The following is a 15,615-nucleotide window of genomic DNA, read 5'->3' as shown; positions in this document are numbered from 1 at the left end:
CATCCACCACACATCTCTCAATTGGCCTTTGGGTCAACTTGTTATTCTTATTCTTCAAAGATCATTGGAATCAATAACTTGAAACCATACAGAATTCCAGGAGAATATTGGTGTTAAGAAAGATAGATTATTATGTCAGGGAACAGCTTGTGTCATTGGAAGGACTATATAATTTCCCAAAGGCAATGCGATCCACCTTTTTCCTATTATTTCATTGTGGGCCCAGTTTATTGCTCATCTGCAGTTCTTGTTCAATATATATGTACTAATGGACTACCAATTCAAATGGACCTTATAATTTGAACAATAAATATTCTACATCTACTTTTTTGTCCTGTATAGATTATTAGTCCAGCACTTTTGAGTAGTTATAAATTCAGTTGAAGAGACCTTAAAATATTCTAGTTTTTGACATAATCAGTACAATGTTATCTATAAACACGAGCATTTGGAAGACTTTCAAAATCGTGTCATTTAAGTACAAAATGGGTATGAACAGTTTGCACTACATTACAAATAAAGAATTATACAGAAGTGAAGGAAGAATGTTTTCAGATAAATGTATGCTTCTAAATAAAAATGGGCTAGTTAGGTATTGAGAGCAAAGGAAAAACAGTACATAGCAGATGTGCTCCATTGGCTGTTCCTGAAATGTCAATATTACTCAGTGAAGGGCCACAGCATAATGAGTAGTTCCCTTACAGTTAATTTATATGAGGCCATTGATGAGAATTAGAGCTAATCAGGATGGACAGGTATAAATGGGTTGCAAGATGCATCATTGTTGGAGATAACATTGGTCTACCTATTCCTTCAAACTTATCTTTAATACATTTTCTTCTTCATACAGGACACTGGGTTTAGAGATATTATTTTCAAAATGGGTACAGTAAGGATCCAATATTAGTTATAAAAGTTCCCTCTTCACATTAGAAATTGTAGAAAATCTGATTCATTTTGCATCCATTTGTTGTCCTTAAAATTTCATTCATAAATGTATATTGGGATGATCTGGCATAGATGGGTTTCACATCAAGTTTTTTGGTGGATTGTTTTTCCCTTTGTTGGTTTATTTTGCTATTTTGTGAGGCAACAGTGCTCTCCCTGGCGCACATTTTTCTTTATTCTGATGACCTATAAGCTGGCTCAACCAGGGTGCCCTTCCCTAGATCACCTCAGAACCCATCTAGGGGTACTTGGAGGGACCTAGCCATAGTTGACACAAAGAAGGGACCTCATACATCACCCTGGACCATCCTGGCAATGACTCTTTCACTTTTTTCCTTTTCTGGTCAGATACTGTCTCTCCAATCCCCATGCCTACAGAATGGCATTTATGTTGTACCCTGACCTTTATGCCCACTGTCCTCTTTCAAAAAGAGTTGGTCACTTCCAGGCTCCCCTGTAGGCCAGACACCCTAATGCACTCTAAGGTTTCCCAGGCCTTGCCATCGGGCTCATTGCTACAAGAACCTGCAGCCTTTCTATCTATGATGCAACTGAACTTTGCTACATGCATCATCCCTCCCAATTAAAATGTCAGCTCTTTTAGAATAAGGATTATCTTCTTTTTTGATATGCATACTCTATTTTTTAGCTCAGTTCTTGGAACATAATATGCATTTAATAAGTGCTTTTTTACATATTCATTTATAATTTAATGCCATTTTCCTACTTAAAGCTTTAGAAATGAGCTTCCACCCAAAAAACCTTTTATTACCCTTGACTAACAGGTGAGGACATCAAGTTTTCATTACTAATTAAAGCAGTTTCTGTGCTGTGTTGGCTTCCCCACTGTGGTTACTATTTTATATGATCTAAACTTCTACATGAATTGTTGATAAAATCAAGGTAATTTTATCCACTTGCCATTTTTTTCAGTCATCAATTTGTTTAAATATGTTAAATCGGTACATAGTCTATGTGCCCTAATTAGTATCCACCCAATATAAAGTGAACTAGAGAAAGCTTCTGAACCTTCTTTGATTTATTTACCAATGGACATGAAAAGATTTGCATAGAATGAGTAGAAATGTATGAGTTAGAGATGCATGAGTGGAGAAAGTATCCACATTAATAAGCCCACAGACTTGGAATCTTGGATAATGATTTTTATTTTTAATAATTACAAATAATAAAACAATAAATATTAAACTAATATTTAATAATAAATATTAAATAAAATTAATAATTATAAGTAATAAATGTTTGATTTTTTAATATTTCAAATATGTGTTTATCATGCAGCAATTGCTAAATTTTGTTTTATAATCTATTCTGCAATTCTTTTTTCATTTCATGGTGAGAATAGCTTCCAAATATCTAAGATCATAATTGAGTGTATTTTCCATCTATCAAATCTTATTATATTTTTAATTTAAAAAGTCAAGAGTAATACCTTCAATTTGTTTTGTTTGAAATAATTTCCTATAGACACTCTTCCTATCTTCCATACACTGCTCTTATCAGATCAGAAAGAAATCATGGGATCTTGACCTTTTGGAGAGTATGGAATAAATCAGTAGTAGGTAGTTATGGCATGTTTCTCTTGAAGTAATCCTCTGGTTTGGTCCACCATTTAAGAAATGAGCATCTATTGTCCCTTCCTTGCCCAAACCAGTTCCAGAAAACTTCATTCCATTTTATCTCCTTTTTATATCATGTAACACTTCATCATTACTTAGCCATTTCAAACTAAGTGAACTTGTTTATCTTTTTCTCAGAATGAATGCTTGAAATCTATTAAATCTGTTGAAAAAAACATCTTTTTCTTATAAGAATGTTGAATTATGTAGGATGCTATCTTTAGGTATGAGGCCTTTTCTTTTTTGACATATATTCCAGATCTGCTTCATTTTTAATCTTTTTCTGAACAGTGTTGAATGATTATCCCTGACATCCAATAAGTGAGCTGTCTTGAGCTGGCTGCCTACAAGATTTTCTGTTTGACCTCCCAGCTCTGAGGATTGGGAAGTTTCTGGCTGTAAGGCCAATCTGTATGGGCTTAAAATTCTAGCTATGATGTCTAAAATCTAATGACTGGTCACCTTAAATTTGAAGCTTTAGCAAGAGGTTAGACTTTTAGGTATGTATTAAAGAGCATCAGAAGTTTGTGAGGAGAGGCAAAAAGCAAACTTCACCTCACTATCTAAGAGAGCCCAGAATCTGTGTTCCTCACCAAGCCACAGTCCTCAAAACAAAAGAGCTGCTCCTCAGCGCCTTCTCCCAGAACCTCTTGTGAAACAGGAAACAGGGCCATACACATACACACAGCTCCAAGCTAATTGGCTGGTAACTTTGATTGACAGGACCCACGAGCAAATATCACTTCCTGACAATGAACTGACCTTCAAAACCCCAGAAAAGGTCACTTCCAGATGCTAAAGTCACATGGTTTCTTTTCAGGCCAGAGCTCACTATATCCCCGCCAGCAGGGGGTATCATTCCAATTCTCATATGGCTGAGTTAAGCTGGTGCTTCTCTTTGCTATTGTCCTGTAGATGCTATTGAACTGCATTTTTCCTTGTAAATCCAATATTTTAAGGACATTTTCATACTTAATTTTCAGAAATACATTTAGCTTTTATATTTCATCAAGTTTTGCATTTGTTGTGTATGTTTTTCTCTAAGAGATCAGTGATTCTTAAAATATCTCACTGAGCTCTGCCTTCAATGTCAATTGTTCTGCTTTGTAGAAATTTCATGGGTCCTTCCAAATAAGCTATCTCTAACAAAGCTAGACTTTGTTAGACTATTTCTCATAAAATTTCTGCATTTAAAATTTTCTCTTCCATTCACTTTTCAGTGTGTCCACTGTTTATAAAAATCATTCTTCTGTTCTAAGTTACTAATTCTCTTGGCAGCTAGGTGGCACAGTGGATAGAGCCCTAAAGTTGGGAGGACTTGAGTTTAAATCTCACCTCAGACACTTACTTACTAGATGTGTAACCCTGGGCAAGTTATTTAATTCCAATTACCTTAAACACCTGGGGCCATCTCCAGTAATCCTGATGTATATTTTGCCCCTGGACCCAGAGAGCTCTGGAGGAGAAAGTGAGGTTGTTGACCTTGCACAGTCTTCCCTCACTTAAATCCAATTCACTGCAAACCATGATATCATCTCCCTATGTCATGGTCCTCTTCAAGAATGAAAGACAAACAACAACAACAACAACAATAATGATAACTGATTCTCTTGCAAATACTTCTTTAGGAACTCTCATTTCATTAGTCATTCAACAAGCATTTATTAAGGACTTACTATGTGCCAGGCAATCTACTAAACATGGGATTACAATGAATAAACTAAAAGTCTTTGCTTTTAAGGAGCTAACATTTTAATGGGGAAGACAACACACACACACACACACACACACACACACACACACACACTTGTATAAGGCAAGTGGAAGGTGATAGCTGAAGGAAGACACTTCCTATATAAGGTGGGATTTGACAGACTCTTGAGAGGACCCAGGAAAGGAGAAGAGAGAGAACATTCTAGGCATAGTGAGCAGCCAACTGAAAAGTCAAGAAATGGAGTTCTCTATATATGGAATAACAAGAAGGTCAGTGTCACTGGATTGTAGAGTATATGGAAAGAAGTAAAATTTGGAAAGAAAGGGACGAGACAGGTTGCAAAAGACTTTAAAAGACAAATAGGATTTCAAATTTGATGAAGTCTGCCCAAGGCAGAGTGAGGTGTGGGAGATATGGTCAGATATACATGTTAAAAAAAATCACTTTGGCAACTGAATAGAAGTTGGATTGAGTATGCAGAGACTTGATGCATGGGAAGCAATAAGAAGGCTACTGCAATAGATCAGGGGTAAAGTAATGGGACCTATGTCAGGGTAACAGATATATGAAAGTAAGGGACTTATGTGAGAGATGCAGCCTTCTCACCTGAAGGATCACTTCACCTTTATGGTCCATTCCTTGGATTTTTCAGTTCCATTAGAACCTCCATTTAAAAAAAAAAAAAAAAGTTCCCAGCTCTGATATGTTCACTCCATTTCCTCTCTGGGATCCACTCTCTTTTTTTTTTTTGTGGGGCAATTGGGGTTAAGTGACTTGCCCAGGGTCACACAGCTAGTAAGTGTTAAGTGTCTGAGGCCAGATTTGAACTCAGGTACTCCTGAATCCAGGGCCGGTGCTCTATCCACTGCGCCATCCAGCTGCCCCTGGGATCCACTCTTGACTCTCTAGGCTTCCTTCTCCACAATATCCCCATGTGACTCTTCTCTATCCTTCCTTAACCCCATTTTTAAGTTTTTGGGTTTTTTTAATGTGCTGTCTTTACCCGTTAGAATTTAAGGCTCTTGAGAGCAGGAATGTTCCTTCTTCTTTTTCTTTTTTTGCTTGCACTTGTATTCCCAGTGTTTAGAATAATACCTAGCATATAATAAGAATCTAATAAATTCTTGCAAATTTGATGTTGGAAATATAGAAGTGACTACTTATATCTCCATTTTTATTGTTTCATTAATTTTTAAACCATTTTTGGAAATTCTCATAGTGGTTCCATTTTCTTGTCTGGGGTTTTAACAGTATCAAGACCTTCTTTTTCTGGAGATCTTTCTTCATAACCTTTTTCCTCAGCATTTGTTCACTATATAACTTAAGAGTTTCTGTTTCTCTCTCATTTTTTTTAAATGGGATTTTTATTATAATTTTTTCTAGCTTCATTAGTGCATTACAATATATACCTTAACATGGTTAAAATGACTTCACTGGTCTTTTTGAAAAATACTTATTGTACATAAAGAAAAATTACCAAAAAAAAAAAAAGGTGGGGATTTGGAGCTAAATCCTATTAGGAGGTGAACCTAGAATAAATATATCCTGTTTAGTACTTTTTTATTAATTTCTCTACTCAATGTAGTGAGTGAAATACAATGTGAATCATTAATAAACAGCAAAAGCTGAATCCAACAAGAGTTTATTCACTGAAAACTTATCAGTTTAGCATTCTTTTAATTCAAAAGTTTTATAATTAAGGTAAGAAAGAAAAAAGGAATCCAGCTATGCTCTTTTGCCAGTTTTTCCATTTCAGGACCCTATTGCAATGAAGGATATGTTGCTAAGCCTTTGAGTTCACTTTATATGGCCAACCTGGAACACCTATCACAAAAACAAAAATATAATTACTCTTTTTTTTCTAATAACTTTTAAATCACTCTTCCTCCCACCTCTGTACCTTTCTTTTTTCATAAAATTGAACCACTTCCATTTAATTGTCTTAGGAAGATTGTAAAGATTACCTTGCAAGATAAAGCACCAGACACTAAGGTCCTCTCTCAAGTCGAACTGCCAAGCATTCAAACTTGGCTCCAATGGGCAGGCCACATAGTCATGATAAACGTACGTTTACCTAAAAGACTATTTTACATAGAATTCACACAAGGCAAGCACTCATATGGAGGTCAGAAGAAGTGATACAAGAACATTTTCAAGGTCTCTCTGAAAAATATTATTATTGAAAGACATGGGGAAACACTGGAATAGGACCACCTGCATGGTGTGCCCATATCAAAGAAGGTGCTGTGCTTTATGAACAAGGCACAATTGCAGTAGCACAAAGGAAATGTAAGATGTGCAAATCTAGAGACATCTCCAGCCCAAGATGTATACAGCCTTCTGAGCTCCTATTGGACGAATCAGCTACAGTCAAACACACTGTACCTTGACCCCAGCAGCATGATATCATCAATCTTTTTTCAGTACAAAGGACAAACAACAACAATTAACTTTACTGTCACATTAAGAACAACAACAACAAAAAAAAAACAACTTTCTATTATCTATACAACTTTGGTTAATCTTGACCTGATTCTGAACTCTGGTTACCTGACATTTCATTCTCATCAAAAGTGATGGGGGAAGCTAGTTGGCACAGTGGATAAAGCACCGGCCCTGGATTCAGGAGGACCTGAGTTCAAATCCGGCTTCAGACACTTGACACTTACTAACTGGGTGACCCTGGGCAAGTCACTTAACCCTCACTGCCCTGCCCCCCCCCAAAAAAAGCAATGATGACCTTTCAACACAATGTATTATTTCCTTATAGGTCCAGAAAAGTAGTACCTAAAAAATACCCAAGTACTTAACAATTCACAATTTAAGACCTTTGTATGACCTTCTTGGAGATTTTAAAATCTAAGTGTTCACAGATACTTGTTTACTTGGTCTAGTGATGACAGAAAGAGAATAATAAAGGTGAATGAATTTGGGAGAAATGAAAAAGTCTAATGTAGATTTTATGAGTTAGTAAAACAAATAATCATGAACTCTAAAGATTACTTCAACTTAGCTAGAAGAGAATAAATTACAAGAATAATAATGTAGTTCTACATTATCTATGAGTTTCAGGATTTCTTGAATTCTACTTTGTTGTTTTTTGTTTTTTTTTGGTGGGGCAGTTGAAGGTTAAGTGACTTGCCCAACAGGATTTCATTACATGTCATTTGTGGGCTTTAAATGCCAAACAGAAGAATATGTATAGTAGTTGATCCTAGAGAAAATGGGTGGCACTGAAACTTTGGGGGCAAGGGAGTTTAATGGTCAGGCCTATGCTTCAGGAATATGATTTTGGTAGTTATGGGGAAGATGAAAGGCTAAAAACTAGAGAAAAAGAGACCAATTGGGAAACTATTTTAATCATCCATGTGAGAGGTGATGAGGGCCTAAACTGGGGTGTGGCAATTTGAATAGAAAAAAAAATAGATAGGTATGATATGTTGTAGAGGGAAAATCAATAAACCTTAATATTGATTGGTTATGATGGATAAGGGAGAATGATATTAAGAATGAATTAAAGAATGATATTAAGCCTAAAAACCTAGACATCTGAAATGCATTCCAAACTTTCCTTGAACACTTCTCTAAAGGGAGAACCTCATGAAGCTATTTCAGTTGGTTTTTTTGTTATTTAGTCATTTCAGTCATGCCCAATTCTTTGTGACTCCATTTAGGGTTTTCTTGGCAGAGATACTGGAGTGGTTTGCCATTTCCTTCTCCAATTTCAATTTTAGATGGCTATAATTTTTTTTTCCTTCCATCAAGCTGAAATTTGCCTCAGCAATTTGCACATATTGCTCTTAGTTCAGCCCTGTAGGGCCAAACAGGACCAGTTTAAGACATATGAGACTTCCAAATACTTAAAGGAAGCTATCATATTTTCCCCATCTTCTTTTCTTCAGGCTAAAACTGCCAGTTTGGGGCAGCTAGGTGGCACAGTGGATAGGGCACTGGCCTTGACATTGGGAAGACTTGAATTCAAATCTCACCTCAGACACTGGACAAGTCACTTAACTCCAATTGCCTTAAACATCTGGGGCCATTTCCAGGCATCTTGATGTATATCTTGCCACTGGACCCAGATGGATCTGGAGGAGAGAGTGAGGTCGGTCACCTTGCACAGCCCTCCCTTACTTAAATCCAATTCAGTGCAGGTCATGACATCACCTCTGGAAGTCAAGGTCCTCTTAGAGAATGAAAGACAAACAACAATGCCAGTTTATTTGCCCATTCTTCAACAATACAATGCTGTAATCAACAGAACTAACAGGACAACATTTGTAGTCAGCATAATCTAATGTTTTAGCATATCGAAGCCATTTCAAAATTTTACTTTTATAGAATAATTAAATTAGTACTATAATAAATCCTAAAATTTCATAAAAACTCCATTGCTATCATATTGCTTTATGTTAGAGTCCTATAACTTGTATCAACTTATGACCTCTCCCTTTCTGAATAGTGTTTTTTTGTTTTGTTTTGTTTTGTTTTGGTGAGGCAATTGGGGTTAAGTGACTTGCCCAGGGTCACACAGCAAGTAAGTGTAAGTGTCTGAGGCTGGATTTGAACTCACATCCTCCTGAATCCAGGGCCAGTGCTTTATCTACTGCGCCATCTAGCTGCCCTTCTGAATAATCTTTCTCACAAAACTTCTTATTTTATTATTGCTCTGCTTCTGTGTGTATACCCTTTCTGCTCTTTTTCCCCCTACTATGTTGTTTTAAGCAACTTATAAAGGAATACAAAGAAAAAATGAAGAGTAGGTACATTAAAAAGATTAATATAGGGAGTTAAGACTAATTTTCAATTATCATTTTATTAGTATTCAGTATTATTTTATTTAGGCAAGCCATATTCTTTAGTCACATATTCACTAGCATATACCCTTTAGTAAAATTAAAAAAAAACAACTCCATAAATATAAGTTATCAAACCACAAAAAAGAATGGATAGTTACAAAGAGTAGTAATCAACAAAATGATGAATGCTTGATCAACTATAATTTAAAATAATCTGCAATTATAATTAAAAATAGTATAAAAAGAAAAAAAAGAGCTTGTTCACTGAAGAAAGACTCAAGTAAACTGGTACAAACTAAGCTGGTTTTAGTTCAAGAACAATTTAAGAACTCTCCTGACATTGCATAATCCAAAAAGATGATTGTGGGACAATGCTTCCTTTAAAGAGAAATGTTTAATGATTTAAATTATGTTTCAAAAAAGTAACAGAATTAAAAAAAATATATTGTATCAACACTAAGCTGATTACATAGCCTTTTTCCCTTTCTATATTTTCATCCTAATTTAACAGTTATACATAGCATTGAAAAAAGAAGTTGGAAAAAAGACTAATCAGATACTAAACAGTTACTGAATATAGGTTGTTTTGTTTTCATTAAAAAGAAAAATTTGGAATTCAAAAATGGTGGCATGAGAAAATATTTCCATATGCAAAAGTATTCTTTTTTTCAAACATGTAAAATTATGCAAAGGAATCTTAAAGTTTTTCACAGATTCACTAGGATTAAAAAAAAAATTAATCAAAGCCAACTACCATATTCAACGGTAAATTACAAAAATGAAGTCAAGGATAACTCTAAGTACTCACATTTAATTTCCTTAGGAGAATGATAATCAAATTCTGTCTTGGAAAGAAAGCCTTTAGTCTTCAACCTTAGTGTCCAAGCTGAGAAAAGTTAAATGATTTGTCCAAAGTTACATTGGGTAGTATCTGATGTAGGATTCAAGCCCAGGTATTTTGATTTCAAATATAGCATTCTTTCTGCTATACCTAAGAATCCCAATTGTACTTGAAAAGCATTTAAGTTATTTTCAGAGTACTTCTATGTATATAATATGCAGTTAATTATTGAATGTTTGCTCCAATACAAAGACGGCATTATCTAAACATTATAGTTTACTTTGGAATACTTTCTATGTTCACATTTGAATATGAATGTGTCTGAATATCCCAAAATTCACATAAAATAAACACCAGACTGCAAAAACTAAAAATACTGGAGTAGAAATATAGTTTCTCTTTCTTATTTACTCTCCTTCTCAACTCTCTTCTGTCATGTCATCCATGCTGGGAATAAAATGTTCATGCCATAAATATGAGTCAGAGCATGAAGATAAAATACAAGTGTGCAGAACATGCAGATAAAATACAAGTGTGTTCTTTAACTTGTATACCTGATGTATGAAAGGTATCGTTTTTTTGGTTGTTTTTTTTTTTTATGAGAAAAAATGGAGTTACAAAGCTCATTTTTAATTAAGTTTGTACCACTTATCAAGGTTTGCCAAAGTCTGTTTGCCAAATTCTCCAGGAGATTCTCTAATTTATATAAGCAGTCTTGTTATCTGGAAGCAAAATCGCCATTTCTACATCAGAAGAAAAGAAAAAGAATTTTTTTATCCTTTGTATTATTATTTCATGAGTGCATTATAATGGCAGTAGCCATAGGCAATTAGCAAAGAAATATCTTTTATATTTAGGGCTAATAAGATACTAGAAAATAATGGACTAGAATTTGTTGGAAATCTACTTTTAATGGTTAACTAGCCACAAGGTATCATTACTAAGCATCAGTGATTTACTTGGCAATCTTGTAATGTTCTAAAAACAACTAGGCACAACATCTGTGATTCCTATTACAAGGAATGTTGAAATAGATAGATTACTTAAGTTGAGGAGTTTTGTGTGGTCGCCATGGGCTAAACTAGTTAACCTTCAGTACTAAGCCAGGAACTGGGGGTAGGAGGTGGGTACCAGCTTGTCTAAGGAGGCCCCAGTCTGTCTAGTTCCAAAACAGAGCAGGTTAAAGTATTCAGTGATCAGTAGGATCAGGCATGGTAGTTAGAAAATGCTGTTAATCAATGTCACTATTTTTTCTTTTATGTTCCATACATATCATGGTTTTTAATAATAGCCTTTTTTCCATTTGATATCTGAGTTCATCTGAAATGATAAACATTAAAAGCATAAAAAGTGTCATAACTTGCAGTTATGTAGTAACTTGTTTTCCACTTTAGATGGTATAGATATATTTTTACAATAAAACATTACCATATTTAACCCATTTTTAGCAAACTTAAAAGTTTAAATACACATTGTTTGCAAATTTATTTTATTTTAGCTTTTAGTGATCTTTTTTAAAAAAATTCTTTTCATATACCATGCTTGGGAGCCTTTTGGGACACATTTTACAAAATAACTTTATCACCAGGTAGGTTTGCTGCTAGCAATCACTATTACTTATACTGTAAAAATCTTTTGGAAACAGAAGTATCAGTATTTGGATGACTAGGTGTGTTTTTTTTTTCTGCAATTATTAGTCTTTTGTTATATTTCCATTATTTGTCACATTTTAACATGAACTTTGACGTTAAATGAATTACTTAACACATTTCTCCACCTGTACAAAAGTAAAAATACATTAATAAGGTAATATCCAAGAGTCCCTGAGAAGATACTAGTTTAATGAAAAGTTAAGTAATACTTTATACTAGCCTAAAAAGCAACTTGTTTTTTCAAGATTTATTTCTTCTAGTCTTCAAGATATGACTATTCTTATCATGGGTATACAAATGTGATATATAACTTCTCTGAAAATCATTTAGGCTAATTCCCTAATTTTTCAGGTGAGAAAACTGAGGCCTAAAACGACTGACTTGCCCCAGGATTACACAAGTAGTCTCCATTCCAATCCAAGTTTTTTAAAACCAAATCTAGAGTTCTTTCAACATAAGCTGCTTCTTTTTATATGCTATATATGGCAAAAAAAATTGTTACTATGTTTGATTCTTATGAAACTTAAGCAGAAGGATGAAAATTATCCTTGTTTTTATCTCCTTGCCAATTTCTTTTTAATACTTTATCAGAAAGGAAAGGTGATTTGAACAAGAATAGTTATGGACAATGTATTGAACTATTTATAATAAAGGGCTATTATGCATAAAATGTACATTCATGGAGATACCATAAAGTCTATACTACATAAACTTTGAGATACAATAATTACATATTCTCCCTATGTCATCATAAAGTTATCTACTCAGGAAATTTCTTGATTTGAATTGTTAGTTCAACCACTTTAAGAAGTTGTTGCTATTACATACTATAAAAATATATGGAGGAAATAATTTTCACTAAGTGGTTTAAGCTTCTCAAATATACCTCACTATTTTAATTGTTCAGTTATACTTCGTGGTCAATTTATGACATCTAGTTAAAAATTTCAAAAGTTCTTGAATAATAGTAAAAAATAAACTACCCTGGCTGCTAAAGTATGAATGTTATAAAAATTGCCTGACAAATATTTTTTAAAGCAAACTTATTGATAAAAAATACTTTACATCTAAAATAAAGTGCTACAAAATGTAATCTACAAATAAGAGTCATGGAAACTTTTACTAGTAAGTGTACCAAAATTTTATTTCATTTAACTTGTTTTACTTATTCAGATGCCCCATTGGCAAAAATGGGTAAATAAATCAGTACCTAGCAGATAGAAGGCTGAACCAAAACATAACCTAAGAATGGATTACTTTCCATTAAGATGGTTTTTAAAGAAAACAAACCTCTAAGTTTAAATCACCTATTTAATCCTTGCCTATATTCAAAAGAAATGGCTGGGCCCTAGACCCCTTAGAAAAAAATCTGTCAATGACCAGGTTAACTCATTCCAAAAAAAATGGTTACTTCAAGTCTCAAAGAACCAAAATGAGGCAAAACAGAAGTCCTCAACAAAACTAGGGAGGGGCGGGCAGTAGGAGGCACAACTTGGCATCCAGTTCTCTCTTAGCTGGTTTTGTGTTTGCTTTTTTTTTTTCTTTTTTTGGGAAATAACTTCCCCTAAACACCACAAGTGGCATGACGCTCTCACACAGAAAGCTGGCACTGGCACATGGCAGAGGCCAAACAATCTCCAGCCCCTGTGTTGCTCCTGCCAGGGCCTCCAGGCCTGCTTGGTCCTACCTAAGACTTAAGGCTGGAACCTTCCTGACCCAGTGCAGGAGGCGGGGCGGGGCGGGGTGGGAAGCCTGAGGACGTGTCCTTTGGCTTAGCTCTCCTGCATTTCAGGAGGCATCCCAGTGTCCTGACATTCGGACCACTACGAGAGTGAGGGGCCTGAGAGGCGGGGAAGGAAGGGGTGGGGTGGGCCCCTCTCCATTGCAGTCAGAAGCGCAGCCCCGCCTCTAGTGCTCCCAGGGCGCGTAGCTACAGGAGGGCTGCGGGATCCGGTGCGCTGATCTCCAGCTGAAGCCGCCGCTCTTCCTCCTCCTCCTTCGCCTCCGCTTTCTGGGCCTGGGCCCGGCGGTGCTGCCATTGCTGTTCGTGGTGTAGCTGCAGCAGGGCCCGGCGGTACATGGCCTCCAGCCTCTCGAGGCGGGCCCTGAGGGCCCGGGGGCTGCCGGGCTCTGCCGGGCCGTCCGCAGCTCTCCGTTCCTTGGAGTCGGCCGCGACGCCCCGGGAGTGGCCGCGGGCCTCCTCGGCACCTCCTCCTTCCCCCTCGAGGCCGGGCTCATGGGGCTCCCCTCCCCCAGCCGCGGCCGGCGAGGCCCGCACGGGCGGCTCCTCGTCCTGCCGCTGCAGCGCCTGCCGGAAGAGGCTGCGGTTCTCGCGCTTCAGCCGCCGGTTCTCGAGCCGCAGGCGCCCGTTCTCCTCGCGCAGTCGCGCGTTCTGCCGGTCCCGCTCGTCCCGAGCGCGGATCGCCTCCTGGTGGCTCGCGGCCAGGTCCGCGAACCGCTCTTCCAGCTGCTGGCGGGCGCCGCCCGCGCGGCCTCTCCAACCGCCGCGGCAGCAGCACCCGCCGCCGCCGGCCCCTCCGAGCGCCCGGCCCAAACGCTCCTGGCCGCGACCACAGCTACCCCCGCCGTCGCCATCGCCGCCGTCGCCGCCACAGCCCCAGCGCCTGGCGGCGGCACCACGCATGCGCCACATCGGTCCGGTCCCCGGCTGCCTCGCCCGCCAGCCCTGCTGGTCCGCGGCGCGTGCAGCCGCCGGACACCCGGGGAAAAGCCCGAGCGGCGGAGGAAGAGGCGGCGGCGGCCGCGGCTTCTGGCCTCTGGCCGAGGGAGGCCGAGAATTTGCTTGGTCTAAGGCGCGTCCCGCCTCTTGTGGGGCGGCTACCCCCTTGGGCCGTCTGCGAGTTTGGGGACCGGCTCTCGGACAATAGACACCCAAAGTTGCCTGATGATCCCCAGCCGCGCATCCCCCAGGCAATGCTGCTGTTGGAGGAGGCGGCTGCCCTGGAAGGATTGGTTAAGCCAGCCCGCCAAGGGAGTGAGGCCCTGGCATCACAGGAAGCCACCCGGACGAGCGCTTGCAACTAAGTTGCAAATACGCGGGATAGAGCAAGTACAAAAAAAAAAAATTAAAAAGCAAAACACATAGAACGGGCAGGCCGATTAGGCACTGTATCAAGGGGGCGGGGCAGCTAGGAGGCGCAGTGGAGCCTGGAGGGTAAGACTCAGCTTCCTGGGTTTGAATGTGGCCTCAGATACTTAGCTGTGTGAACCTGGGCAAGTCACTTCACCCTGTTTGCCTCACTTTCCTCTTCTGTCAAATGAGCTGGAGAAGGAAATGGCAAACCTCTCCAGTATCTTTGCCAAGAAAACCTCAAATGGGATCATGAAGAGTCAGACACTTGAAAAAGATTGAACAATTTCAAGGATGGGGTTCATTTAACTCCCATTTAAAGTAGTTGAGGTGCCTTTACCATCCCTTTTGAGTGAACACAGAATGGCTTCTAGATAGGTTTGTGAGGTAGTTTGCTTTTAAAGTGATAAAGATCTTCCATTTTCTAAACCAATGGTGTTCCAAAGGTTCATTGAAAAATAAGATTTTCAGCACTGGAATTGTACGTAAATTTGCCAGGCAGTTTGACTTTAAGATTACAAGCAGTCCCTAAGAGATATTCCAAAGTCAAGTCAAGAATTTGTTAAGCTCCTACTGAGAGACAATAAACAAATAAGAGAGAAGTTGAGGATAAGAAGGAAGGAACTAAAATTAAAGCGGTCTTTTAAAGGCTTGGAAAACCTGAGATTTTAGTTGAGACTTGAAGGTAGACAGGAGGTATAGACGAAAAGGGAGAAAATTCTAGTCATGGGTGACAACTAGTGGAAATTCCACAATATCAGATGTCAGAGATGTTTGTATTTCTCTAGCCAACACGCAAAAGCCACCGTATATGTAAGCCTTGAGTCAAAGTTTTTCTGAACTTTCCCTGATTCACATTAGGGGATTTCTTGCTTTTCTGACTCAGCCCCAAAAATCTAAGAAATCCTTCTTAGATACCACATGTTCTTACTT

General features: G+C 38.1%; 1 protein-coding gene across 1 annotated transcript; it reads right to left on the bottom strand.

Annotated features, from left to right (window-relative positions):
- Positions 1-6,027: 6,027 nt before the first annotated feature.
- TUSC1 (tumor suppressor candidate 1) lies at positions 6,028-14,280 on the bottom strand. The gene is made up of 2 exons (XM_043979776.1): positions 9,907-14,280; positions 6,028-6,123 (listed from the first exon to the last, which is right to left on the bottom strand). Exon 1 carries the CDS (start codon positions 14,242-14,244, stop codon positions 13,522-13,524), a length of 723 nt encoding a protein of 240 aa, XP_043835711.1. The 5' UTR covers positions 14,245-14,280; the 3' UTR covers positions 6,028-6,123; positions 9,907-13,521.
- Between the last annotated feature and the right edge of the window lie 1,335 nt (positions 14,281-15,615).

This window comes from Dromiciops gliroides, chromosome 1 (assembly GCF_019393635.1).
Source record: "Dromiciops gliroides isolate mDroGli1 chromosome 1, mDroGli1.pri, whole genome shotgun sequence".
In the NCBI taxonomy this organism is placed as follows: domain Eukaryota; kingdom Metazoa; phylum Chordata; class Mammalia; order Microbiotheria; family Microbiotheriidae; genus Dromiciops; species Dromiciops gliroides.
Note: the sequence above shows the minus strand (reverse complement) of the source record. Positions and strands in the feature narration are given on the sequence as shown.

Bases quoted from the DNA above. Each gene is read 5' to 3' on its own strand.
- TUSC1 (XM_043979776.1), bottom strand. From the start codon at position 14,244: ATGTGGCGCATGCGTGGTGCCGCCGCCAGGCGCTGGGGCTGTGGCGGC.